Source organism: Ambystoma mexicanum, chromosome 6q, assembly GCF_040938575.1.
Source record: "Ambystoma mexicanum isolate Mex_15411 chromosome 6q, UKY_AmexF1_1, whole genome shotgun sequence".
Lineage (NCBI taxonomy): Eukaryota > Metazoa > Chordata > Amphibia > Caudata > Ambystomatidae > Ambystoma > Ambystoma mexicanum.
This window is the reverse complement of record NC_090937.1, coordinates 674601182-674629165: the sequence shown is the minus strand read 5'-3', so window position 1 is coordinate 674629165 and position 27984 is coordinate 674601182. Positions and strand designations below refer to the sequence as shown.

The window sequence follows — 27984 nt, the reverse complement described above, 5'->3', positions numbered from 1 at the left end:
GATATAAAGAGCTGGGTGTTTTATGTCATCGTGATCTTGTGAAAAGACAGCCCCCAACCCGACATGTGAAGCACCCATCTTTAAAATTAACTTGTTTTTAAAGTCTGTCACCTTCAACACTGGTTCATTGCACAGAATTCTTTGAGTTTGTCAAAGCACAGCTGGTCTTCATCTCTCCACTATCTTTTGGGGTTTTACATTCAGAAGTTCATCAGTGAGGCAAGATGTGATGGAAGGATAACTGGGTATAAAGTGTCTATGGTACCCCACTAGACCCAAAAAGGCTCTTAGATCTTTCTTAGTTCTGGGCACTGGAGTTTGCTGGACAGCTTTCACCTTTGAGGTTGAACCAGCCCATTACGAACAGAAAATCCAAGATATTTGACTGCGGATTGTGCCATGGGACACTTTTTCGGATTGGCTATGAGCCCAGCTTTCCTCAAAGCTCTGGTAACTAGGTATAGGTGTTATAGATGTTCTTCCAACGTCCTCCTATGGATGGCTATATCATTTATATAAGCCCTGCAGAAAGAGGACTAAGGCAGGAGGACTTGGTCCATTAACCTTTGAAAGGTGTCAGGGGCCCAAAAGGTAATACGTTGAACTGAAAAAATCCAATGGGGGGTGGAAAAAGCTGTTTTCTCCTTGGCCTCTGGATTAACAGGGACTTGCCAGTATACCATCATCATATCAATTGTGGAGAGGGAGAAGGCGATCTCCCAATCGATCAATTAGATCACATATGCTAGGAATAGAGTAACTGTCGAATTGGGAATCCATGTTCACCCTTCTGAAGTCAATGCAGAACCTCCACAAATGATATGGCTTGTACAATCAGAGAGTAACAAGTGCTCTGAGATGGTTCAATGATGTCAGATCTTAGCATATTCTCCAACTCTTCTATGACTATTCCTTTTCTGGACTCTGGGATCCAGTAGGGTTTTAAATGGGCCACTTTCCCTGGGGGTCCCTGGGGGTCCCCAGATGTTATGAAAAGACCCTTTCATTCTTTCTGGCTTAGATCTAAGGACATTAGATAATTGTTCCCACAATTATAATAGATCTTCTCTCCGATTCTGAGATAAGTGGGAAGCAATCAGGGTGTTTTTTATCAGATTCTTCTGTAGTGTTCTCAATAGGATCCTCTCTCCACTCCTTGAGGAGGTTTATGTGATGCATTGTATCATGTTGGGAGACTCGATAATCATATGGCCCTGTTTGCTCTATCCCCTTATAAGGACCATACTATTTGGACATCTTATTCTCAGATGATGGAAGGAGAACAAGAACGTTTTGGAAAAGGACCTAATCAAAGCTTTCTTATCATCTTGGTCCTTGAACATATAAGCGTGAACTATTGTTCTGACAATCGCCATATGTTCCTTTAGAGGTTGGGCAGTATCCTGTTGAGGATTGTGGTGTTTGTGGTGTTTTTCATATGGAAGTAAGTTGACATGATATCCCAGTTTCTGCCATCTGCCCCCACTAACTTCTTCAGGATATGGTTCAGGGTCTTATTGAATCATTTCACTAACCCGGTTTTTGGATGATAAATATAATTCCAAAGAGTTTTTATATGCAGGTTTCCTTCACCTCTTCCATGAGCCGACTGATGAATGTAGTTCCCTGCTCCGTTAGGATCTACTTCAGGTACCCGACTCGTGAGAAAAATTAGATCAAGCATTTGAGGATTTGTTGGATCGTATAATTGCATAATGAAAATGCTTCAGGATAGCAAGTTGCATAATCCACAATTTCCAATATATTGCTGTCTACTAATTTGGATGGTTCAAGCAGCACAAGTGTATCCATGCCTATGTTGGAAAATGTCAAATCAATTATTTGTAAAGGTTGTAATGGAGCTGGAGGGGGCATCTGAAAACTGTTTTTTGTCAGAGGGCACAAGTAAGCATCAAATTTTTGCACATTGACATAAATTTGTGGCCAAAAGAAACAGCTTAATATGTGTGTTTGTGTCTTGACTGTTCCTAAGTGACCACTTGTTAAATGGCAGAGAGCAATTTCTAATACATTTATTTTGTGGCTTTTGGGTACCAATATTTGAGATCTGTGAGTACCATCGGGACTAAGGTCACCCCTATAGAGTAGTCCAGCCTTTAGGAAAAGAAATGGCCTCCCTTTCTCTCGGCCCTCCTCTGTACAATGAATCCCTAATTTGATATTGTCACTATTATTTATTGTCACTGTTATGATCATGCTATTATAACAGCCTTGATAAAGATCTTGGGCCTCATTATGAGTAGGGCGGTAAGGGATACCGGGCACCGGTAAGGAGACCGGTGCCGGTAATCCCTTACTGCCCTACTACGAGTTCCCTTAGCGGGTGCCTCCTTTAACGCCTGGTCTGATCAGGCGTTATGGACAGGACCCGTTAAGAGAAATCAGAGCCAATAACGGTACCGCAAATTGCGGTACCATTATTAGCTACTTCCCCATTGCCATTGAGCCCTATTGGGGCTCAAATGGGAATGGGGAATGGTTTTTTCAATAGGGACTTACTGGTCCCGCAAAAGGTCGGACTACACCGGTAAGTCCCCATTGAACGAGACGGGTGCCGTTACGGTTATTGGAGGCAGTCACGGCACAAATAGAGCCATGACTACCTCCAATCTCGGAATGAGGCCCCTTGTGTTGAAACGTGTGTTGGCTGTTTACACAAGACAATCACTTTTGGGTCAGAATAAAGCCTAATTTTGGACACATCAAATTGCAATGATACATTTGTTGATATGCTAATTCAAGGGTGAGTGCAAGTGATAAGTGTAATTGTTTAAACTGTGGTATATATGATGTTAAGGGTGCAACCTCTCCACACTAGTCATGCAGCATGCCACATCATACATAACGGGACAAGTGTGCACTGAGAGGCATCTTTACCCAGTTTTTTGTTACTTTAATATTATCTTGTGTTTGCTTTATTCCATACAGTATCTGCCTGGTACGCTATCCCGCAGGGCTTTTCTTAACTGTGTATTTCATACATTCACATTCTTAAAAGTGTCTTACTTTTCATCAGGTTTCCCTTTTAACAAAATGTTCACTGGTTTCTTCTCTTTTAAGTACTTAATTTGCTTCCTTTACAATTATTTGCCTTTGACTTGTCTGCCAATACACCCAGTGTCCCTGCTTCCCTTCTGTGGACTCACCAGTTCCTGCGGGTGTACTTTGTTCCTCTCTCTGTAAACTGGTGGCGGTTGTTCAGCATTTCTCCCTGTTTCACTGCTTTCGTTCTTTGGCTTCTCTGCCTCTCGCAATTCCTGCTGGTCCCTTCTGCTTTGCCTACAGCGTTTGGACTGAGCAGGCTGCAGCGTTTGTGTCCGCCCTGAGTTCTTCCAGGCACGATTCTGCAGAGAGTACATTTCCGCTCCCAGCGGACCTCCTGGACAGTGCAGCAACCCTACCCAGGATCCCCATGCAGCCTGCCACCGCTGCCCTACTAAGAGGACAGATACTATTCAATAGCACACGAAGATTGAGCTTGTCCTGAAGAAGATGGTCGGTAATCACTAATAAACCATCAATACCGGTCGACCTGACCTGTTGTGGCTCCACCACAACATTTTACGATACCCCCAAGACCAACAGGGGTTACTGCACGAAATTGCACTCGAAACCCAGAAAGCATGGGTTTTTCAGCACATCCCTTAGTCAGTGGGACAGTGCGTTTCTAGTAAAAACTTGTTATCACTCGATCTACACTTTGGGCAACCATCTATCTGCAAAGAACGTTTGAGTCACCAGGGTGAATAAATCATAAGGAAATCCCGATGCCTCTATTTTGCACTTGTCATCCCTAGCCCTTTAGGCTTAAGACCACGAGATTTAATCCCCCTCTCGTACTATTTTACAACAGTGCTGGTTGCCCGACCCCCCCCTTTTTTCTCCCATCACCTGTTAGGCTGTTGGTAACCTACCCACACACACTAGCTAGATTGCCCTCCAGACAGGCAGTATGTCCATCACCGCCTGTGGTTAGATATTCCACACGACACCTCCCCCTACCCCCTGACTCTCCACGGGTGGGGTCTGGGTGTCTCAACAGAGCACCAGATCAGCTTCCTATCCTGTGTCCAAATGAGTATGACTATCTCTTAAGCACCACTATCAGTCCTCTGTCTTGCCTTGACTGGCAAGCTGACAAACTTTTTCCCCAGCGAACCGTTCCTTGTGTACCAGTATGCCCCTACAGTTTGGGAAGGCAGTTGCCACCCCGGCTCTTTGAGCCTTAATTTACCTTGTTGTTATTTTCCCTTCTGCTTCGTGCTAGGCTTCCGGAAAGACAAACGCTGCCGCTCCACACCTGCAAACACAGAGGAGCAATGTGTGGGCTTCTGGCGTTCATGCAGCATGTTCTCTTTCACAGTTAGCTTTCCTCTTCTTCTTCTCTGAGCCTGATGACTCGGTGTCCCTGACCTTACCAAGAGAAGCAGCATTCTCTCTCCAGCAGCACGACTCAGAGCCAGTTGCTTCTGCTGTTCAAATGTCCCGGCCATAGGTATGTGCTCCCAACAACTAGAGTGAGGCTTGTGTTCTTGGTCTTTTCCACTTTTAATTACTCAATTCATCTCCCTTGTCCCAGTATTCTTGCAGTTATGAAAATGGAAGTCCATTCTTGATGTTTTACATTAAAAGTCGGTTAAGTGTTCTCAGAAGTCTTTAAGGGCAAGTTAGCTCTGATAACTTGTAGGTGAAGCATGAGAATGTATTTTCATGAGACTTAGAGGGTAAGTCAGATCTTGATGGCTTGCATACATATCTTGCTAGAAGGTCTTCAGTACCCTTCCTACGGGCATCAGGGGGGGTGTAACAGTATGCCAATGAAGGTATTTGGTATGGATGGGGAAGGGGAACACCATCCCTTGTCCGATGGTGCCCTGCTTCATTCCCAGAGGTTGTCTCACCCCATGTGATCTTCCCTTATATAGCCTCCCCCGGGGTCAGGATCAGGTAGCAGCTGTTGTCCCCTGGACTCATGTGGAGAGGTCACTGCAAGATGCCAGGGAAAATGAACCGAACGTCAGTCATCCCAGGAAGCCAGACGTGCCGAAAACCCAGACAAGGTAAAGGGTGGTACAGGACACCCGGAGGGGACATGGGGCAGCTCAGCAAGGGGGTGCATGCAGTTGTCCCTAGGCCCCTTTGCAATCATAATGCTTGGGTGGCACAGCAGGGGCAGAACCCCTACAAACCTTCTCTTCCTCATTGCAGTGGTAGAATGAAGCCTGTTGACCACAAGGAAGGGTCGAGGACCCCAAACACCATAAAGAGATCTTTAAAGGGAGAATCACTCACAACATTGGTGGAGACAAGCCAAAGGCGGTCCAAGGGACCCTAAAAAAAGTATGAGTCATCTTTCTTGTGGCAGTACTTGGCAGGCAAGTGATCCAATAGGGCCACTTCAAAGAAGAAGAGAAACCAGGGTATGGGACCCAAAGCAAGCAAGCCCATCTGTTGAATGAGGACAAAACTAGGCCACCACTCCAGCTTGAACACCTGTGAGGGAGAAGGGGACGGGCAAAGGAGGCCTTTTAAAACTGCAGGTTTAGATTGGCCAGAGCAAACATGTGACACAGAAGATCTGGGGGGGTGAAGGTCAGGAAAGGCAGGACTATAAAAGCTCCACACACAGAGGCACACATTTAAGGTGGCCTGGTAGGGTCAGGCAGGGTGTTGGTGGACTGAGAGACAATGCAGAGAGTGGCGTGTTGTTTATAAGTCTGTGGAGGTGTTGGATACAAGTGCAGTTAAGGTATTGTGTGGGAGAGTGATGCCAAGTGTGAGAGATGGAGGGGTGGTTGTGAGAGTGTATGCTAGGGTGAAACATAGTAGAGAGGCTTATGTGAGGCAGGAGACAGTGAGAGCAGGAAGTGGAGGGAGTGGATGATGAGAGTGGAAGAGAGAGAGAGAGAGATAGGGGGCGAAAAAGAGAGAGAGGAAGAGTGCATGACAGAGAAAGGAGTGTGGAGAGAGAATGGGGAAGTAGGTGCAGTAGGAAGAGGTTGGTCAGCAGGTGGGAGTAGCAGTTCAGAGAGAGAGAGGGGATGAAAAGAGTGCAAGAAGACTGTTGGGGACAGAAAAGGAGAGCTAGAGAGAGGAGATAGGTGAGAGTAGTAGCAGGAGTGAGAGAGAAGGAGAGTGAGAAGACCAGAGGGAATAGGAGAAGAAAGGGAGAGAGGATGTTGGTGACAGGAGAAAGTGGTAGAGAGAGAGAGAGGCCCTAAAATGTCCAGAGGTGGGAAGAGAGGGGGAGACGGAGAGAGAGAGCGAGAGGTGTGGGAGAAGGAAGAACAGGGTAGAGACTGCAAGAGGGGATGGATCCGGAAAAGGAAAGAAAGAGAGAGAGAGAGAGAGAGAGAGAGGGAGAGAGAGAGAGAGAGAGAGAGAGAAAGAGAGAGAGTGTGTGAGAGAGAGAGAGAGAGTGTGAGAGAGAGAGAGAGTGTGAGAGAGAGAGAGAAAGAGAGAGAGAGAGAGAGTGTGAGAGAGAGAGAGTGTGAGAGAGAGAGAGAAAGAGAGAGAGTGTGTGTGAGAGAGAGAGAGAGAGAGAGAGAGAGAGAGATAAAGAGAGAGAGTGTGTGTGAGAGAGAGAGAAAGAGAGAGAGAGTGTGAGAGAGAGAGAGTGAGAGAGAGAGAGATGGAGAGAGAGAGAGAGAGAGAGCAGGTGTCATCTTGAGGGTTAGGGAACTCGTATTGCAGGAAGTCCTTCAAAATTCCTAGAGTGGGTGAGACAGATGAGGGTCTGGCCATTAGGCCCTCACAACAGAATATGATACCCTAGACAGTAGGCGTCAACTATTGCTATTTATTTTTTAACGTTCACTGCTGGAGGGGTATGGAATCCTGGGCTAGGAGGACGCAGTCCACAGGAGGACAAAGGTCTAGACATAGAATCGACTTAGTTGGAGTGGCTTTGTATTTGAATTTTGTTCATAAAATGGGGGGAAATGTGCACGCTTTTTATCTTTCTATACCATTTACCCTTTTTTGCATGTTGTGTTTATTCCTGCTTGTTCCAATTACACCACTAACATGATAGATGACTTGTGTAGCTGGGTGCTTGCAAACGTAATGATCCTGTTATGGGATGTTATCCTGTCTCTGTGTGGCCATGATTTCGGGGGAGGTGTATGTGTGTGTGTTTGTTTGTATTGTGTGTAGTTTCTAAACTTCTGCCTTACCTGTGCTCCATGCTGCATTACTGCACACCTGTTCCATTCAGTCGTTTTGCTGTGTACTGTGTAGTTTCACGTGCATGCGGTCTATCCTGCATGCATCCATGTTCATTGGTCATTAGAATATTTGTGGATGTTAATGCATGTTAAGTGGTACAAACCTAACATCTTTTGACCCTATATCGTGGAGCAAACTTAATTTCATGTGGGCTTTGATCCTTACTGTGCATGTGCTAAATGCACAGTAGGCTCAGTGATGTGTGTGTTCCGTGGTACAACATTCCTTCAATTGTTCCTCTGCACGTACAAAACAAGTGTTACATTATTAATATAGTTTTGGACCTTAAATAGTGAACATCGCTAGTTTTGCTAAAGCAATTTGCGATTTCTTTGAAGGTGGACTACTTCAGGCTCAGGCAGATGGCTGTTCCAAAATTCTTGCAAATCAAAGTGGACAAATGTGAGCACACTCTGCCAAATTTAGTTAACATTTGTCGACATCTGGAAAAGTATATTGCTCTTTCCTTTGCTGATGTGCCATTTGTTTGTTACCTACAAAAATGGTGATGTGGGAGCAAAGCAATTTTTCCTAAGATGAAGTACTGTGTTATACCGACAAATCAACAAAGCTGCAACATATGAGACTGTATGACTATGGATGAAAGCGAATGGCTGGAGGAGGAATTGAATTTCCTATTCTAAGATTAGAATAGTGTTGCTTAGCTGCGTGTCTCTCTGACCAATCTGAAATGTACACAACCGTAAGTTGTAATTTAATGTTTTTGAATTCTTCATAAAATACATAGAACAGTCTACACAACATGGTTTCTAATAGTGAAAGCTGAACAAAGAACTACTGACGAAATGACTCCATTTTTAACATCGTGTAACATACATGGTTCCACAACAACAAGGAATGCAAGCATTATAGGGATGTCATTTACCTGAATGGCAGCTAAGTTTTTCTGGTCTTGTGAAGGCGCTTCATGAACAAACCGAAGCCAGTTGGAATGGCGGGGATTGCTGGCATCTAGCACGTAGAGCACCTCTCCTTTACAACCGCGCACCTGGAATCAGAGAGTGGTGGTTAGCATTAACTTCCAATAGAGAATAAATGCACACATCTTTATGGACACACCGTCTTTGTAGCTTTGTAGCTGTTGACTGCCTCCTATTTTAGTTGACTGATTTGTAGTGGACTCTTTATCTAAATATATAAATGATGTCTGAGAAGGGATGCTAATTTCGAAAAGTTACACATTTTCAGATGGGAGGCATTGCCTCAAAGAGTGCCTGTACAATAGGACAACGATCAGAACAAAGGATGTGCCAGTTTAGGAGGCTATGAAAATACATATAGACCAGGGACAAAACAAAAGCCAACTGAAAAAGAATATTACATTATTCATGTGAATATATAAAAGAAACAGGTGCATTACAAAGGTAACATTATCGTACTGTATACATATACAAAATGACAGTATTAAGTGTCACTGGAGGGAGAGCTAGGGTCAGTTAAGGAGGATGAGGCAGAGTGCAGGGGGAGATTCTTCTTCAGCTGGTGAGTGTAGTTTAAGGTAACCTGGGAGGAGATCCACAGTTGAGCTGTGTCTTATTGTGAGTAGGGAGAAAGAGAGGAATTGGGAGGAGACAGAGGTGGGGCATGGGACAGTGACGTGTAGTGCAGAGAAGGAGAGGAGGGAGTTAGATGGTGAGTAGGCAGAGATACATTTAGACAGACTGAGGAACAAGCCCTTTGATAGATTTGTAGACTAGGAGAACGCACTTGAATAGGGACCATTTGCGCATGGAGATCCAACCAGCATGTTGTTGGTATGAAGAAGTGGGGGAGGAACTGGGTAGGTTGTAGAGAAGGTGTGCAATTGCAAATTTAGAGACATTGGGCCCCATTACGAGTTTAGCGTTAACTCTGTGGTAATTCTTCCGAATTACCACCAAAATCATTTATCGTTACTGCCACTTGGTCCTGTGGCGTTAGCATGGGAATGCAAGTGGTGGTAGGGTGGTTTAATTACCCATTTTTGGAGTCTGTAGGAATCCATGGGGATTTTGGTGGAATTACCGCCACTAGTAATTCTACTAGTGGTAATTCCGCCAACTTTTGGAGGAAAAGTGGAGGATTTACCTCAAGCATGATCCTTTGCTTTTTCTCCAAACTCGAAATTCAGAGGAGCTCGTGATGTGGCCCTTTGCCTAAAGGGTGGAAGGAGTGCAGGCGCGGCCAAGGAGTACGTTTAAACTGTAGTCAAGATTGTTGAGCAGGAGGATGGAAATTAAGAGTTTTTGTAGAGTGGTCACATTTTGGGAATTTTGAAAAGGTTAACAAAAGTAGCAGAGGCAACAATAGTGATGAAATGTTGCAGTCAGTGGTCACTATTGTTGTGGAAGATGTGTTTGGTCCCAATACGGAAAACAGGTTCACACTACGTAAATTGTACTAGGCTATGGTGTGGTTGGGTTAGATGTGATGTTGCAACTAAATATGTGTTCAATGTAGCTAAAAGAATTGAAATTAGTGTTTCTTTGTATTTTAGTTGGATACATTTCTAGAATCCCAGTAGGCAGCAACATGAGTAGCAGTGCCATGGATAAAATGTATTGCGCAATGTAACATTTCTAGCGCTGAGAAGTATGTAATGGGGAGTCTTTTGCATACGAGCGAGGAGTTTATTGAAGGGGAAACTAACATGTGGCAATTCAACAATGGTTTAGATTGCAAACATGTTTAGGGCATTGGAAATTATGGGGTTCTTGGTGGGTACATGGAGACATCACAGAACGCAGGTTCCACCTACTTGGAGTTTTAATAGGCCGCAGAGTTGCTCGATTCACAGGAGCGTTTTTTGTGTGCCTGGTTTGGAGTGCTAGGTGACCTAGGTCACGGAAGGGAGTAGAAAGAAAACCGCATATGGGCAGTTGTGATAATATCACAAAGGGTTGAAGGTGAGAATGGAATGGAAATCCATTTCCTAGATTTTTATGGCCGGATTGGGTTCTTAGATGCAAAGTTTAATTAACCAGAGAGCATGAAGCCGTGTTTCTTGAGGATCAGAAAGGTCTGGTTACATGGAGGATTACATTGAGAGCTGATGCTATATAGGTTTGCAGGGAAATAAGTAGAATGCATATGTGACTTGAAATGGCAGTCACAAACTGGATTACATGGACAAATGCAGGAACAATGGTATGGGACGCCTGTAGCATCTGGGAGGATAAGGTTTTTTACTGCTGCTTAAAAGGAATGCTTATTTATTTCTTTTCATCCCCATGCCTTAACATTTTTATTTTTAAAGAGTTTTTTAGAGCTAGGGGTATTACATTACTTTGTATTACAGTTAGCCAATGTAGTGTTGGGGAATGACTATGCAACAACATCTTTGTGATTATGTACATTGTCTAACTTGTTATATAAACTGTAACTGTGTTGCCCAGGTTGATTGCTAGCAGATTGCAGTTTTTCCCCAGGAAATCTTTCTTGGCTGAAAAGATAGCCAGCTTATATTCCAACAAGGCATGGTGCATGTATGTATGTATGCATGTATGTTGTATGCATGTTGATTAGCAGTGTGCTACTAGGTGTTTGCATTTTGAAAATATCAATAGGAAATGCCATCTTTTCATGGACATGCCTTGCAACCACTCAATACTCACGTCTATTAACATCCTTGTGGACCTCCCTTTTGCTTTCGACACTGTTAACACCTCCTCCCTCCTCTTCATTTTCCAGTGCTCAGGGTTTCACAAATCTGCTCTTGCCTGGATTTCCATTTGCCTGGAAGGTCTATCCTTTAAACTCTCCTGCAACTCAAAAACCTCAGACCCCACCCCTGTCAACATCCTTCAAGGATCAGTCCTTCAACCTCTGTTCTTCACCCTCTATACCTCTGCCTTAAAAAGACATATCTCATCCTTTTACTGTCACTATCATATATTTGCTGATGACATTCAAATCTTTTTCTCATTTTCATCCATTAACCCAAGCATTTTGTAATGGATTACCAAATGTCTCATTCAACTTTGTCACTGTAGGGCTCTCCACTACCTTATGCTGAACTCTTCCCTAATGGATGAAATGTTTTCCCCAGCTTACAATGCCATTCCTCCCCTCTACTATTAACCTCTTGCCTGTCTTTTTTTCTGTCTTCGGTCCCAGGTTGTGGAACTCTCTACCACTACAATTTAGGACAATGAGCTCTCTCTTGCAATTTCGCAGAGCAATGAAAAGTTTTCTGTTTAGATAGATGGCCCTTTCTATTGTGGGGGCACTGTTCTGATTTACATCATCTGCCTGCGCTGATGTCATCTGCGCCAATATATGATTAAGTTTGTTTGGTGCGCGTTACAAATACAAAAAAATCAAATCAAATCAAGGGAGAGATTGCCAGACAGACAACTGCTACCTAATGTAACTTAGGTTGCACTGTTCTGCGAACGAGGAAGACGTTCCCATCATTTGAAATTGGGGATGAGTAAGCAAATCCGTAATGATTTCCTCTGTCTCCCACATTCTCACCACCCTGAGAGATGGATATAGAATCTCAATGACACATGATGGCAAGAGGAGAAAGAAATTCATGCAGATTATCAGGGAAAGTCATGTGACAAGATAAATCTGGTCAGACGTGTTAATTTATAACATCCTCCTTTGCCTGATAATAAACATATTTCAGAAGCATTATTGGTGAATGACAGGCAGGGCAGAGGAAGGCATCAGGTCCTTCAGGGGTCATCCACCCCCCTAGCTAGTCCTTTCTACAGTTCCTGTCCCACAAATACTTACCATTTACATCCTGGATATAACAGCCAATCACACCATCATGCAGGTCCTTCAGAAGGAGCTTGAGCACAGGCGCACCACTGATACTGCCATACCACCACTGCTACAATTTCACCCTCTCTATACCACTTCTATGCCATGGGATTGTTCCAAAGCACCATTACCCTGGCATATGGCATCACACAGCCCATCTTCTCTCGATTTCTGAATCATGTCCTTAAATTAATTCTGCTTTTGATAGAATACCACATAAACTTTTCAAGGGAGCAGCAAACGATTATGATACCATGACAATATTGTATGCAATTTGCTTTCTGAACATGATATGCTCACTCTCCTTTGTCCCACCAGAATGTCTACGAAATGATCTGTGATGCTGACCTACAGTGCCTGAATTTCACACCTCTGTACGAGGTGTGCAGGATCACTTCATTACTCATCCATTCTGAGTGCATATCACATCCAGACAACATTGTGCCCAATGCACTTAGAGTGACCTAACTCATTGGTGACTGATACTCCCACTCCACTGAAGGAGATCAATGAAGATGCGAGCCAGCCCATCTGGCATGTTGTTAATGACTCTTTGTTGCACAGCTGATGCCACACTACCCTTGCCCTGACAGGTTTCAATATAGACCTATTTGCTGATGCTTTCCGCTTCCTATTGCAAGAGTCTGGGTAGCAACAGAAACTCTACACTATGAGCAGGTATGACACCAAGCCGCATCATGCTTCAGTGCTACGACAATGTGGCTTTGTGATTTAGTAAAAATGGGCTGTGTGTCAGTACAAAATAGAGGGCACACTTCAGTACTCGCATGATTGAAGTCGGATGCTCCATAATATTGCCATTCAATGGAATGTGCCATGCCCACTTATAGAGGGGGATGGCAGGAATGTCGATGACAGGGACACAGAGCTGAGCACCAGGGTTGGGGGGATGACAGAAATCGTATTTTGATCATGTATTTAACTACACATATTTCCTTTTAGTTCCAAATCCTTTTCCCTAAATCCAAAAGGTCCATTCTCAATAGAATATCACCTTCCTAATAGCAAACAGTGCCCATTCCACAATGCCCAAGCCCCTCCTCATGGGTGCTTGCATGTGCTGTGGAAAGGCAAACGTTAACCCCAAATGTAAAGGATTCATTCCTCTTGGCCCTGGTTGGACAGAGCTGTGACAATGACTTGGGTGAAAAAGAAGTGACATAAAAGGTGGCGGAGAGGTCCCTCAATCTGTTTGAGCTAAGAGAGGAAATGGATTGCTCCAGGAGTTCACTTTAGTAGCCCAGGCAAGATGGTACCGACCATATGCCTACTGAGTTGAGGTTAGACACATGCCAGATGCCATAGTATGTATGCCACATCTATGTTTGGAAGCAGCTTTATCCTCCCAATGCACAGATGGAGCATGTGGACCATCAACCTCCTACTTATTGTATTGTGGCAAACATCATGTGTGCTGCCTAACCGAATATCTGATGAGCCTTGTGAAATCGGGACAGAGTCTCGACAAGAGCTCTCTCCCAAAGGAGGTTACACAATGCCACCTGTCCTGGCCCCTGGAAATCGGGTTGATGAAACTCACATCACAAGTGCATTGGGCTTGAGAGCAGGGCTGTAATCTTTGCAGGGAAGTTGGTGGAAAGACATACCAGGTGATGTCGGGGCTTGAGCTGCCCTCATTGGCCTGTCAGGGTTGGACACAATGTCTGACATGCTATCCTCGAGGCAATACATTCCTCACCCTCAGATGTTCCCGGATGGTTTTTGAATGCAGTACCCAGGACGAGGCAGAGGATCATGGCAGGTACTTAGGATTGTGACACAGGGGTCTAGAAAGCCACATGTGCATGGTAGCCTACTGGATCTGCTCCTCGAACACAGTATGTGCTGCAAGAGAGCACTTTTTGTTGGAGCTTTGACTGATTACTTGAGGGAAATGTATGGCATCGAGTAACATATCGAGTTCTATTGTATCTTCAACACTACTTTACCCACATATTTCCGGATCTCAAACCACCTCCAGGACAGCCAGTATTATAATATTCATGGAATTCCTCTTCCAAGGCCACAGATCAAGACATCATGATTAGCTAGCATCTCTGGCGCACACCTCGAGCGGTTCTAACTGGAGCAGATAGCCCCTTGCCCATCAAGCCTTCCTCGAACACTGGTCTCACTGTAATCAGAATGTCTAATAGATACTGGGGATGTTAACTCGACAAAAATCATGTAAATGTTTTTTTTATTTCCAATCTCTTTGTCTTTACCGGGAGGGACATAAGGAATCCATTATTCAGCGCACCAAGGGCCCTCCTGAAACTGATTTGATGTATTTCAAATATCCCCCTAAATGTGGCCCATGTGTTCAATTCCCTCAGTACTAATGAGCATAACATTTTGCTGCTAGAATCCAAATGTGCAATTGGCCGATAATTCACTGGTGTCATACAGTAACCTTTCTTAAAAATAGGACCAGAATTGTGCCAGGAAACCGGGATCATCCTCATTGCTAAAATGCTACTCAACAGTTGAAATAAAATGTCCCCCCATAAGCCAGGGATACACAAACACCACATTGGGAGTCTCATCAGGGCCTGCTGTTCTAGAAGTTTTTGCAGTTTTATTAAAAAGACTATATCAGCTTGATCAAAATCAAGAACCCATACAGTGTCATTTTGCAAAGGACGATCCCCTTTGTTCCTTGTCTGATCCTCATACACCGCCAGCAATAACTCCAGCCGAACATCTTCAGCAATGGGGTATAACTGAGATGAAACCGGGTAGAAAGGATCATCATTTTTTTAAAAACTTACAGAAATGTTTAGAATCCCTGGTGACAAGAGTTCTAAGCATTTTCTCACCTTAAAGTTGGTAAATCCTGGTTTTCTTGCCTCACAGCCAATTTTTAGATTTTTGTCTAAGCAATGTACAGATACACAATTAATGTTATTCTTTCTCGAAATATGCACCTGGCGCCTTAGAAACCGTGTTTTGCTCCTGGATCTCTGCATCAAAATTCGCCCTCTGCCCACCATGACCCTTTGGCCCATAACATTTTTGCCTGGACTCCATTTGTTTTAATCTAAAAAAATTGAGAAAAACTCGGCACAGAAAATATCTCAACAGTAGCAGAATCATTACACCTATCTAGACTACCCTGCAGAATGCTACTGTAATTATTTATGGTTTTGCTATTCTTTTTAATTCTATTACAAGCATTATTTACAGAAATATTAACCACAGAGCAGCAGTCTCTTTTGGCAAAGGGGAGGTGAAGTAAGCAACCCAAGAGTACGTGATCACTTCTATCCATATCATAGATGTAAAAGTCAAGCCATTTGTCATAAACAGACTGGGATACAAAAATATAATCGATAGTGAGGTAAGGGAGCATGATCTCCATGTTTTCTCTAACTCTCCTTCCTTTACATTAAATCTATTGAAACAGGAAAAATTCCAAATATTCATAAGGTTAATCCAATTAATGGAATTCCCCTTTACAATCAAATTAATATTGCGGCTCCCTGCTCTTAACTCCACAATCGCAGTTGAAATCACCAAAAATGATCACATCATTATTCCTCCCAGTAAACCATTGATATAAAAGTTCATCCACCGTACCTATCAGCCTGGGGGTAATGCACATCTTTATGGTTCCAATAAAGATGAATAATTAGCAAGCCATTAAGTTGGACCTCAGTCTCTTGGGAAAAGAAGAAAGCAATAGATAGAATAACAGGATGGCTACAAGAGAGAAGCCTGCTATTCCAGTTAAAATCTTTTGAAATAGTCGTCACCAGTCCCCCAAACTGCCAGTTGAACATATGTAAGGTGGTCATCCAATAAAGGAACCCCCTTCAACCAAACTTCTTCTAAGTTTATTAAATGACATTTCTCGAATTGAAGTTGATCTTTCCCTGGAACCAAGAGGTGGCTAAGACCCTGTGTGTTCCACTAGGCCACATCAACACATAATTCCTATTCCTTATGCTGCTCTCCACCCTTAGTATAACCTGAAGACAGGCCACCCAGCAACCAATCCTACTCATTCTCAGCCAATCGACTGGGAACATAGATGTTTCGTTAAATATTATTTGTGGACCAAACGGCTGTAAATTATTGGCGGTTTTCCTGTAACATTATCCCAACGTAATCTTGAACTAGGGGCTTTGCACTTGACAATATTATTTGTAGGGCTTTCGCCTATGATAACAATACATCCGTTAATCCTTTAGATTTGGTGCTGAGGATCACAATATCTGTTTTAAACTCATCAGGGAACTCTATGAGAACAATCTGTTTAATAAATATTTCTAAGTGGAGGAATATTTTTAACTAGAGATATAGGACATTTGCCTAATTCAAAGGTATCTCATCCGTAACATCTAAAACAGATTCCAAATACAAAACAGCACAAAAAAAACCTCTTTAGGTGACGGTGTGTAACACCGGCCAGATAAACAGGCAGTGTAGAGTTTTACTAACAGGTACATTCCTGAACCTCATTGTAGAAGTTGACATTTGTCTTGCTGTCAACGTCTTGCATATAACAAATGGATTTACTAACATTTCCGCCATATCTAAACCTTCTGCAAGCCTCTACTGGAGCCTCAGAATTACTTGTTAGTTGATCCTCGGCTATGTTGGGAATCCCCCAGCCCTCATCACCGCACGTGGAAATATCAGAGAGGTCTTATTCTGAACAACTGCAGGAGGTTTATTCAAATAAGGAAGAATAGTACCACACTCTAAAGTCAGCCCCAAAGAAGGATTTGTTCCTTTTTTAGATTTCACTTAAAGGCATGGTCTAGTAAAAATTTGTATTGTCCCTACGGGTCAGCCATGTTTTTTTAAGCCTAAGTGGCTCGATTTTAGAAAACTTTCCTATGGACCTTACCCGAGTTTTCCTCCATTGAACGCACGCGAAAACAAGCACCAGGGAGCCGCCATTTTCTGATAATCCTATCTTTTCCCCGATCGCCCTGGCTGACCTGCTTTTGCGGCACTAAATCAATTCCCCCGCCCCTGATCCTGACATTATCAAAACATTCATATTCCCCGCCTCTCCCTGTGACGTTACTGTGCTGCGTAGGCAACCGCGCCCAGTCGTCTTCTGCGCGACTCCACACAGAACCCGGAAACCAACACAGATCAACTCACAACACAGCGCGCCACAATTCGGAATATGAAACTGTACTTTAAAATAAAACAGCAACATGGTACTTTTGGTAAAGTACATTTATTTGACATTAAATGTTTAGAGAATATTCAGCAATTGACATATATGAACTCAGGAAGCCATTTATTTTCTTTTATCTGTATCCGCAATAACTGTTCCGTTTCATCTTGAGTCACGCGCTGTTCCTTTATGGTACACAGGGTGTTCATTTTCGTAAAAAGAATCACTTTGGAAGCACGGTGAACCGCAAGGCTGTTCCATCAACTAGGCACTAGTCCAGCCTAAAGGTTGATATGTTGCTTCTAGCCACTAGTACAGCGTAAGGGCATGTGGGCCCTTGGCGATCGTCCCATAATATGGTGATTGTGCTCCAGTTGTTGACACGAAGCTGCAGGTGTCTGCTGAAGAATCCATCCGCCGGTGTCTCAAACAGGTGGCAGTGGCAGAAAGGGATCAAATACCTGTTATGAAAACAAAAAAATGATAATTAGTCTCGCTAGCCAAACTTCATTAATATTACTCATTTTATTTATTACGGCCGATCAGAAACTATTTGCTTGCAAGGATAGTTCAATGGAGTATGTTCGTCTCTAAAATCAATGTGAAAAGTAACGAGATAAATCGAGGCCAACACACAATGATAAACGACAGTCTACATGCGTGAGGAATGATATGATATATGATATGCCATTTGTAACGCGCCTATACTCAAGTGTTTCTAGGCGTGACGAGGCAGGTGGGGAACAAGGGCAGACAGACAACGATCCTACTAGGCCAGGTGACTTTCTAATCGCGCATGGGGAAAGGCTGAACATGGTTAGTTGAATACAAATTAAATAATAGGGCCAGCTGGTGGCAAGTGCAAGGTAAATGCCGGGAGAAGTGGCTGAAGGATACAAAGACAGCCCCGTAGTGCAGGGAAAAGTGGCTGGGCCAAGGACCAAGATCGGTGAGACCAGTGGACCTGCATGCCCATGTGCCCACTACGAACAGTTTTACTTGCTTTTCCTAGCTCTTCATTCATTCATTTATTCATGCATCCATTCATTAAATCTTCATTCCGGTATAAAAGCGTGTAAAGATTTACTTACATTATATTTGAAATTTCCATTGTGTCTCTTCGAAATGCAGTCTGTAAAACGGACCGTGCTCTTGACAATGATTTTTCGTATACTGACCTAAAACTGAAACTCGGTCTAGTTTCTGAATTTTCTGCCTTATCGTCTCTTACGTTATTGCGCACTCCCTTCAAATGTAGTTCTTTCGGCATGGTCCCTGTCTCAAGGTCAAAAAACAATAGACCCTTATACTTCCAGTGCGACTTGTGGGCCTCATCTGGGCGCTGTCCATTCGCATTCTTTATTTGCAACATCACGTAGTATAGGCAACTGTGAGAACTTGAAGTTTAGAATCCGTCTATGTAGTGCGCCTCAATGGGCAAATGCGAACTGGCTTCTCTCCCAAATGCCACGGGCCGCTTGGCTGGCGCGTTCTAAGTGCTCCAATTTTGTCCCCGTTGTCTGCGAGCTTTGCAGCCCAAATTGAGACATTTAATTTTTGGCGGAAGGTCAGGGAAAGTATAAAGTACCACAGAAGTTTAGTTAAAAGTGAGATTTGTTTGTTTGTTTTATTATTTGCAATACGCAAGCCTCCACTCCGTTAACAGTGCGCAGCATTTACATTTACATGAGATGAGACATGAGAAAAATATATACATACACATATATAAGGTGAATAGAGAGAATTCAAAGATGACACCCAGCTTGTTCGCCACCCATGATGGTGAAGGTAGGGGTTAGGGTTACAGGTACACTGTACAATAACATTTATTTACAAAAAGACAATCGTATTGCAATTATTTAAACCGGGATTTGTACTTCACAATCAGCTGTGCTTCGGGTGGGCATGGCACAGTCGCAATGTTCGGTGGCAATGGATCACTGCTCTGCACAGAAACGTCCAAAATTCCATATCTGTGCTTCTCTAACACAGCAACAATAAGGCCTTTCACAAAGTGGAACGGCATTTCATCATAGACTGGTTTGATCACCCATTGCTTACTTCGTTTTGAAAACACCTTAGTGTAGCGAGGCATCCTTACTTTACCCCTAGTCCTTGATTGTTCACGTCCGACATTGCTGTTATGGGCCAAGACCGCTAGTAGAGTGCGATGTTTCATGCCCCGAAAGCTAAAATGCAAGCGCTTTGGCCTGTACTTTAGGCAAATATTGTGGAACACCTCCAAATCTCCTGTGTGACAGAATTCTGTCAGTCCTCTCAAATCTCTTGATAGAGTTTTGTCGAAAACATTCTTCTCAATGGCTTTGTGTGTCGGTGAAGATGGAATCAACCACTTCTTCCTCCGTGCCTCCTCTGGGGACAAAGGGCCATGTTCACATTGGTGGAAATGTTCATTTGCTGTCCAGCGGTGAACGTTGGTACAGTGGTGCATCAGTGACCGCCATTTTTCAAGTAGTATTTCCACTGACCCCTCACAAGTTTTTGAGCTCCACCAAAGATGGTTGGTGATAGAATGTGTCGACTGCAAAATACTTTCATAACCTTTTTTTCTTCCCTGCAGCCGAGATTTTCTTATTGATTGATTTAGCAAGATGCCATACGTCAAATTGATGTTTAATATGTGGGAAATGCTCTCTCATTGTCTTGGCAATTGAAACGTGTCTATCCGTGGCTATGAGGTCGATGTGCATTCACCTCGATTGTAGATATTCCACTGATTTTATAAAACCTAGTTTCTCCATGGCCACTGAGGATGTACATTGTGTTACCTGCACGACCACCGAACTCACAATTTTCTTACTATCCATGTCCTGAAAGTGGTAGGTGCAGTACTTGGCAGAAAATCCAGGGCTGTCGCACTGTCCATCGCCGGCTAGCCTGAATCGTTTGCCTTCGAATGTACTTGCTAGAGACAATTGTTCAATTTTCCAAGCATCACTAATGGCCGGAAACAGATAATCACGTTGGTATGTGTAGTACAGCGCTTTAGAAATGAAATGGAGTCCCACAAACTGAAAGAAAGCCTCTAACTTTCTAAAACTGGAGCCACTAAAAAGTGATGCAGCTGCACACAGTAGATTGCCTGCTGGCTGTTTCCCCAGCATCGGTTGTGCAGACCATGACAACCTATGATTTAATCTACAGGCGGCATTTATTTTGACGTTACTGCCTTTTATTCGACGAGTCACATTAATCAATGGCTTCCCACATACTTTCCCTCTAATGGAATGCACACATTTCAGCATACTTATAATTTCCATCAAACAACTGTCGAATAAAATGTATTTGCTCTCTTTCATTAGACTGTCATCCTGCGTCAATGTTGTTTCGGCCTTTGACGTTGTGGAGATTTCAACACATTGGTAAGTAATATCACTGATATCAAGTTCTGATGCGTCTATGGATGCTGCGGCTGGTTCATTCTCTGTCATTTCAACATCTATTACTTCGACATTGATGGGAGAACACAACAATGTCGACAGGTTTTTCTGTGGCAAATTTTTGGCGGGTGTAGATTGTGTAAATTGATCTGCAACTACTTCAGAGCTATCCTCAATACATTCAATAACATCTTCTTGTGGTGGTGCGGTCGCACTGTAGCTATGGTCCAATGAAACTTTGCTGTAGTCTCCAAACACAATTAATTCATGTTCTGGCCATTGGACATGAGCATCTCGAGTCTGAACACGCCTCGTCTGAATTAATAGTTCCTCCATAGTGTACACGGTCTGGCAATCCACATCTCTCATTCGCTTCACTGTCTGTGTGTGTATAGTTCTGACAACTACGGGTAACTGGAGGAGAGATTGAAAAAGGGATGTTCAGTTTAAACACAAGATGGAGTGTAGTAGAATTGACTGGAAAAAAACATAAAATAGTCCCCAGCACAAACATTTGTTTAAAGTTATGAACTGTTTGTAACTAACCTTTTTTTGTTTTTTTTTTCTTTGCAACTTTTTTGACTGGACCTTCAACATCTGCACGCTGTAGCTCCGATTCGTTTCCGCATGTCCTCCCTTCCTCTTGCGCTGCAACGACTATATTTTCTGTATCCGCATAGACAGCACGGAATGAGGCTCCATCGTCTCCCTGAAACATAGTACTTTCATTACTATGTATCAAAATATTGTTAGCATAAAACACACATGAGGACAAACACACAGGTACATCTCAATAGCCAAATACGATTTAAACATTGTGTGCAACAATCAAACGACAAGTATTCGACCAGTGATGATCTATTTCGATGGAACTGTCAGTATCCATATCTCTGGCTCTGCATGGACTGCCATGAATGGTTGTATTGGAGAGGAGGCATCCGCATCTCCCTGAAACACAGTACTTGCATTAGTATGCTTTTCAATATTGGAAACACAACACACACTTGGGGTCGACGGCACAGGTCCATATAAAGAGATAACCGCAAATGATGCATTGTCCAAAAGAATCAAGGAAAATCCAAATATGATCACATTACATCGACTTATTTCAACGATTCCTTTACATCTGTATCATCTAAATGAGATGTTGTGATTGTGGTGGAAGCTCCGTCGTCTCCCTGAAACACAGTACTTGGATTAGTATGGTTTTCAATATTGGAAACATAACACACACTTGGGGTCGAACGCACAGGTACATATAAAGAGATAACCGCGAAAGATGCATTGTCCAAAAGAATCAAGGAAGAGGAGGCATCCGCATCTCCCTGAAACACAGTACTTGCATTAGTATGCTTTTCAATATTGGAAACACAACACACATTTGGGGTCGACGGCACAGGTGCATATAAAGAGATAACCGCAAATGATGCATTGTCCAAAAGAATCAAGGAAAATCCAAATATGATCACATTTCATCGACTTATTTCAACGATTCCTTTACATCTGCATCATCTAAATGAGATGTTGTGATTGTGGTGGAAGCTCCGTCGTCTCCCTGAAACACAGCACTTGCGTTAATAGGGAAGATAGTATAGCAAATGGAATCACGTTATATGATCACGCATCATGGAGCTGTCATTATCCATACCTCGTGCTGCTGAAGAATATCTATGGATGTTGCAAATGTAGTGCGCACTTTTGAAAGCTGTTGCGCCGATTCCTATACTTGAATGTCAGGCTCTGCATCAAGTGCAGGGGTTGACGCTCCATCAACTGCCTGAAACATAGTACTTGCATTAGTGAGGATTACAATTGTGAAAACATAACACACACCTGGGGTCGACAGCACTGATGATGATGCTCGATGGAGCTGTCTTTATCCATACCTCCTGATGTTGAAAAACATCTAGAAATGTTGTAGATGTGGCGGACGCTTCAGCATCTCCCTGAAAGACAGTACTTGCATTAGTATGGATAACACTAATTATAACTGAAAACAAACACCAGTGGATGATAACTAAGGTGTATATCAATTGGAAAGCAGTAACCAAACATTCGATAAAATAATTACACGATAGAATAAAACTATTACTTCACATGCATAAAACAAGTATGTAGCGGATTAGCCTAGTAAGATTACCTGATACGCGCTAGAAGTGGTTATTAACTGCGACCACGTCAAGGATGTAGAATGTTCTTGCTTCAGATTCAAGGGATAGTCAAGAAGTTGTAAAGGTCAATTAATGATTGATAATGAAATGCCAATATTAAAAATAGCCATGTAAGCCGACAGAATACTTGAAAAATGCTCAATACAGCACAGTTCCCTGTCCCATATATATATACATTGCGTTTGTGGGTTATGAAATCGAAAAAGAATATATTGATAAATGTCATTATTCAAAAAACTATACACTCATATCAATATCGAAATTATTACAAGGGATAGAACACCTACAATATCAATTAATCCATTCGGATACCTACACACTACCGCAAGGCTGAAAGCTAAATCCGGACACTTGACTCACCGGTGGCGGAATGTGGACAAATAGAGTGGGAATAGCGTTTTCGCGCAATTTTCGTATCGTTCGCTGTTTATTCTTCTTTGTTACCCAAGAAGTTGTGTACATGTCCAAGGAAAAGTGCCGGCTGCAGATGCGGTATCGATCACCCCTCTTGTCCTCTAAGACTTGTTGGACTCTACTTTCCAGCTCATCCAGTGGATATCCGCAATGCCTGACCCATTCTCTTATTCGATCAACAGTTTTCGGGAATACATGCATTGTAGTTCCTTCAGATTTCGCATGGGTCTTCGAAGGGCAACCGCTAATCGAACAGGCAGGCATTGTTGATAAATCTGAAAAGTAAATATCGACATTATTATACAATCTTCAAGAGTAAAGATTTGATACAAAAGTAAATGAATCATACAATGATCAATGCAAGGTTTGTTTTGGTCGCAGGAACTATACCAGTTCATTATGTGCTGCTTAGTATTTGCATAAATTGCAGAAATGTATAATTGATGTGACTGAAATCTGAACATGTGACTTGTCCCTTGGATGTTCTGTCTTGCACGAGAAGGAAACATGCTTACATTATTGACTGGACCCCCGAAGGATGCAATTCAATCACAATAGTCACAGATGAAAATAAATAGATCTATTGATAGCATAGCAATGGAAACTCAAGTCAATACCAATGAGACCAATGAACATAGCACTATTGTGTACTCTACTCGAAAATAGATAGAAATTTAAAAATCTGCGAAATATGACCAGGATACATGGCCTTACCTTGACCAACAAACAGTTGGATTCAGCAAGCAGAGCAGTATGTTGCGGGAGAATAGGTGGATGGCCACAGGTAGCGCACTGATGGGTATGCTCGAAGCGGTCACGAGCAGATTAGCATAGATCTCAGTGGTTCCCAGGTAGCACGTTCAAGAGTTGACTTGCAAAGCACAAAGATGTTCTCATGAGACATATCAAGTGGTTTTTAAAGTATTAGAAACTGGGGTGTGTTTGTGAATGAATGATGTATGTATGTCGTGGTATTAGGGGGGCGGCCTGCTTGAAGGGGAGGCCTGCCTGGAGACACGGGGTCTTGGCGTGGGACACCTTTTGAAGTGTACATGTAGTTTGGCACCTTGGCCGTTTGCGCCCGTCACAGCCCCCCATGCCAGCGCGCATCCACCGGCGCAAACCGCCTTTATATCAATATACAGTATATCAATGATAGTATATCGTTGCTTATCATTAACAAATGCCACATACCGGAGATTCTTGTGAGCACAGACCCACACTTCAACCGGTGTTTTATAGTGGTCAAGACTGTATAATCCAATGGTAAATGTTAGTATAGATATATGTGTGACTTTTATAGAGACATAACCTACTGAAAGACTTTGAACAAGTGTGTTTTAGTGCATGCATTATCGAGAATATGTTATGTTAGCTTAGATAGATAGTGACCACCCTGCTTCACAGCAACCAGACCTTCACCCATTCGGAGCACAGATGTCTGACGTCCATCCTTGAATGGAGACACACTTGATTAATTTAAAAAATCGAGACAACCGTTGTTAAAATATATGTGGTGTTTTATTTTGTATCTTATTTTCATGACACAAAAATACAACACTTTAAAGATTATACAGGTCAGGTTGCAGCACAGCGAGAGAAAATCCCCTGTACTGACCGCTGTCACTCGGGAACGTTTCTCTAATGGCACGAACGGCACATGCGGGTATCACTCTTCGAACGCGGTGTCCAAGCCTCCCGTGAAACCACCATGTAAAGGAACGATAGGCCACCAGCCTGTACCACCTGTGAAAAGGAATTAAACAAACTGTTTTTAAATGACCAAGATAAGTTTAATAAAAGTTTGTTGTCAATGACAATTCTTGTAACTAATGGCATTTTACACAGACAAATGCTATCTAGACAATGCACACTATTCAACGACTTACATGCGTTACAATGATATGTAGATGTAATTTTGGATATAGTAGAAGACCATGAAATAGGAGTGGCATGACAAGCAGAGTATACTTACTCGTTACTCGGATTACGAGGACGAACAGTTGCTCGAAGTTCGTGCATAAGCACCATCATTATTCTCAACACGGCCCGTGTGAGGCAGGCTGCCCTGAAGTCTGGCAGCTCGGTGATGCATTGCGGTCGTGGCTCACCTTCCGAAATGTAGGCCAGGCATCCCGAGTTTTCTCGGCAGCAGCAGTTCTCGTCCTCGGTTGGCATTAGCTCGCACTGATTGCATGTGCACCAGGTGGAGACGCCGTCCATTCGACTAGGCCCAGGCTCTTCATCTGTTGATTCGTCCTGCCAACTGCCATCCGAATCCCCATCGTTTTCGCGTGCTTCCCTTTCCAGTAGTTCCTCCTCGGTATACTCGGGCCCGTACATGTAGGGCATTATTGTAGCCATTGTGTGTTAAACAAACTAAAATAATTTATAGCGGTGGTACTGGTATCTGTTCACACGGGCTACAAGCGGCGAAGGTAGCTGACCAGAGCACTGAAACGAGTCACACAATATTCAAAGTAACACAGAGAGAGGAATGGAAGCGAAAATCGGCTGCTGTGTGTTGTGAAATGGTCTGTTTATACTTATTGAGGAGAGAGGCGTCCTGCCATTTCCATGGCGACACGTCATTAGCTGAAGCGCAGCGAATGTTGACACGAGACGTGCTTTGGCATTGGGAAATGGGCGGTACGAGTCTGCTGATGACAGGCTCAGGGGCGGGGGAACTGATTTAGTGCCGCAAAAGCAGGTCAGCCAGGGCGATCGGGGAAAAGATAGGATTATCAGAAAATGGCGGCTCCCTGGTGCTTGTTTTCGCGTGCGTTCAATGGACGAAAACTCGGGTAAGGTCCATAGGAAAGTTTTCTAAAATCGAGCCACTTAGGCTTAAAAAAACATGGCCGACCCGTAGGGACAATAAAAATGTTTACTAGACCATGCCTTTAATTATTTGTTGTTGTTTGATTTTTCACCATTACTTAGGCCATGGATAGACTCTAGGTCTTTCTCCTTACTCTCTTCCTGCTCCGCTGCCAATTGTGATCTCAGCCTCCTGAAGAGGGTCCTTGCACCACAATTCTTTTTTTTAGACATTTTAAAAGAGTTTAGATTTCTTTTGTCATTTACCCGACAGAGTTTCTCAGTTGAACATTTGCCCTCTACCTCTGCACCAGACTGTGGTGGATAAACAGTGGCTACATTGCCATGCTGAAATATCCACATCCACATTCACGTTAGGCAAATTCGTACCAACCAAAACATTCACATTTGTTATTGTGTCCACAACAGGTTGGGCGGAAGCATCAATTTCAAATACGCTTGGTAAGTCACTATTAAAAACAGTTTACCCACTTGTCAATCATGTTATTTGAAATTAAACTACTGACCCCATGGGAACTCACTGGGTTCCGTAACAAGCGGGGCTGCAGTAGACAGAATGTTTTCATCCATACACTCCTTACTCTCTTCCTACTCCGCTGCCAATTGTGATATCAGCCTCCTGAAGAGGGTCCTTGCACCACAATTCTTTTTTTTAGACATTTTAAAAGAGTTTAGATTTCTTTTGTCATTTACCCGATAGAGTTTCTCAGTTGAACATTTGCCCTCTACCACAGTACTTAGGCCATGGAAAAAGAAAAACCACTATAACGATATCATTAGCACTGCGGCAAACTCCACCGGAAAGCTCTTCCAGATCCTCAAATCCATAGACAAACCCATAACACTCACCCCACCCTTCCAACCCACTGAAACAGATTGTGAGAATGTCCAAACTGCATTTCAAAATAAAATTGCCAAAGCCAGAGAAACCATCATCAATTGCCTGACCACAAACACCTCATTTAAAACCCACCTCACAGAAAACAAAAATGAGATAGAAGTCCCAAAATTTCAATTCAGGTCCATCACACTTGATGAAATAAAGAAAACACTCTCCACTATGAGGTGCACCTCATGCTCGGAAAATGTGTTACCACCTAAACTCATTCTAGAAAATCCTGATATTTTTTCCCCTTTCTTTACAAGAGTGGTACACGCTTCTTTTAGGGATAAAACTGTACCCAACATCATTAAAACTGTCATGGTCACTCCTTTACCAAAACAACCTGACCTAAATCAACAGGATCCGGCCAACCTCAGGCCCATTACTAACTGTAATTTTCTGTTTTCTGTTGAAAATTCTGGATAAAATAGCTACAGAACAACTCCAGAGCTATGTGGATGAAAACAATTCATGACATCCACAGCAGTCTGGATTTAGATCCAGCCACAGTACCGAGTCCCCGCTATTAGGCCTCCAGACCGAAATGCTGTCTATCTTGGACAAAGGCAAATCTGGCCTGTTAATATTATTGGACCTCTCGGCAGCATTTGATTTGCTTGATCATACTAAACTCCGACAGGCCCTTGAAAATCCAGGCAACTGCTCATCAGGGGCAATTGAATGGATTGCCTCATTTTTGCAAAATAGGCAATCCAGGATTGTCTGGGGAGGCAAAACATCAAACACCAAACCGGTCAAATGTGGTGTTCCTCAAGGGGCCAGCTTTTCTCCTTTGCTTTTCAATCTCTACATGCGCTGCCTTTGCACCATGCTATCCCAGATGGGTATATTCTTTACCAATTTTGCCGATGATACCCAACTAGTGTTTGAACTCAGTGGGGATCACAAAATGGACAATGACAAACTCTCAACCATATATAACACCATAGAGTGTTGGATGAAAGAAAATTGGATGTGCTTAAATGGCTCCAAGACCGAGATTATGATATTCGGTACCACACAGGCCAGAAAAAAATGGAGCCCATCTTACTCTTCATTTTCTATCAAAAATACCCAAATTCCAACATCAGAAAA

The 27984-nt window shown here is 43.0% G+C and overlaps 1 protein-coding gene across 2 annotated transcripts in view; it reads right to left on the bottom strand.

Annotated features, from left to right (window-relative positions):
- The window catches only part of PRDM5 (PR/SET domain 5), a 1215944-nt gene that overhangs the window by 957454 nt on the left and 230506 nt on the right, over positions 1-27984 (bottom strand). For both annotated transcript variants that reach the window (XM_069631172.1, XM_069631173.1), the window contains exon 3: positions 8135-8257. In XM_069631172.1, coding sequence (XP_069487273.1) covers positions 8135-8257 — 123 coding nt within the window. The remainder of the gene's footprint in view (positions 1-8134; positions 8258-27984) is intronic.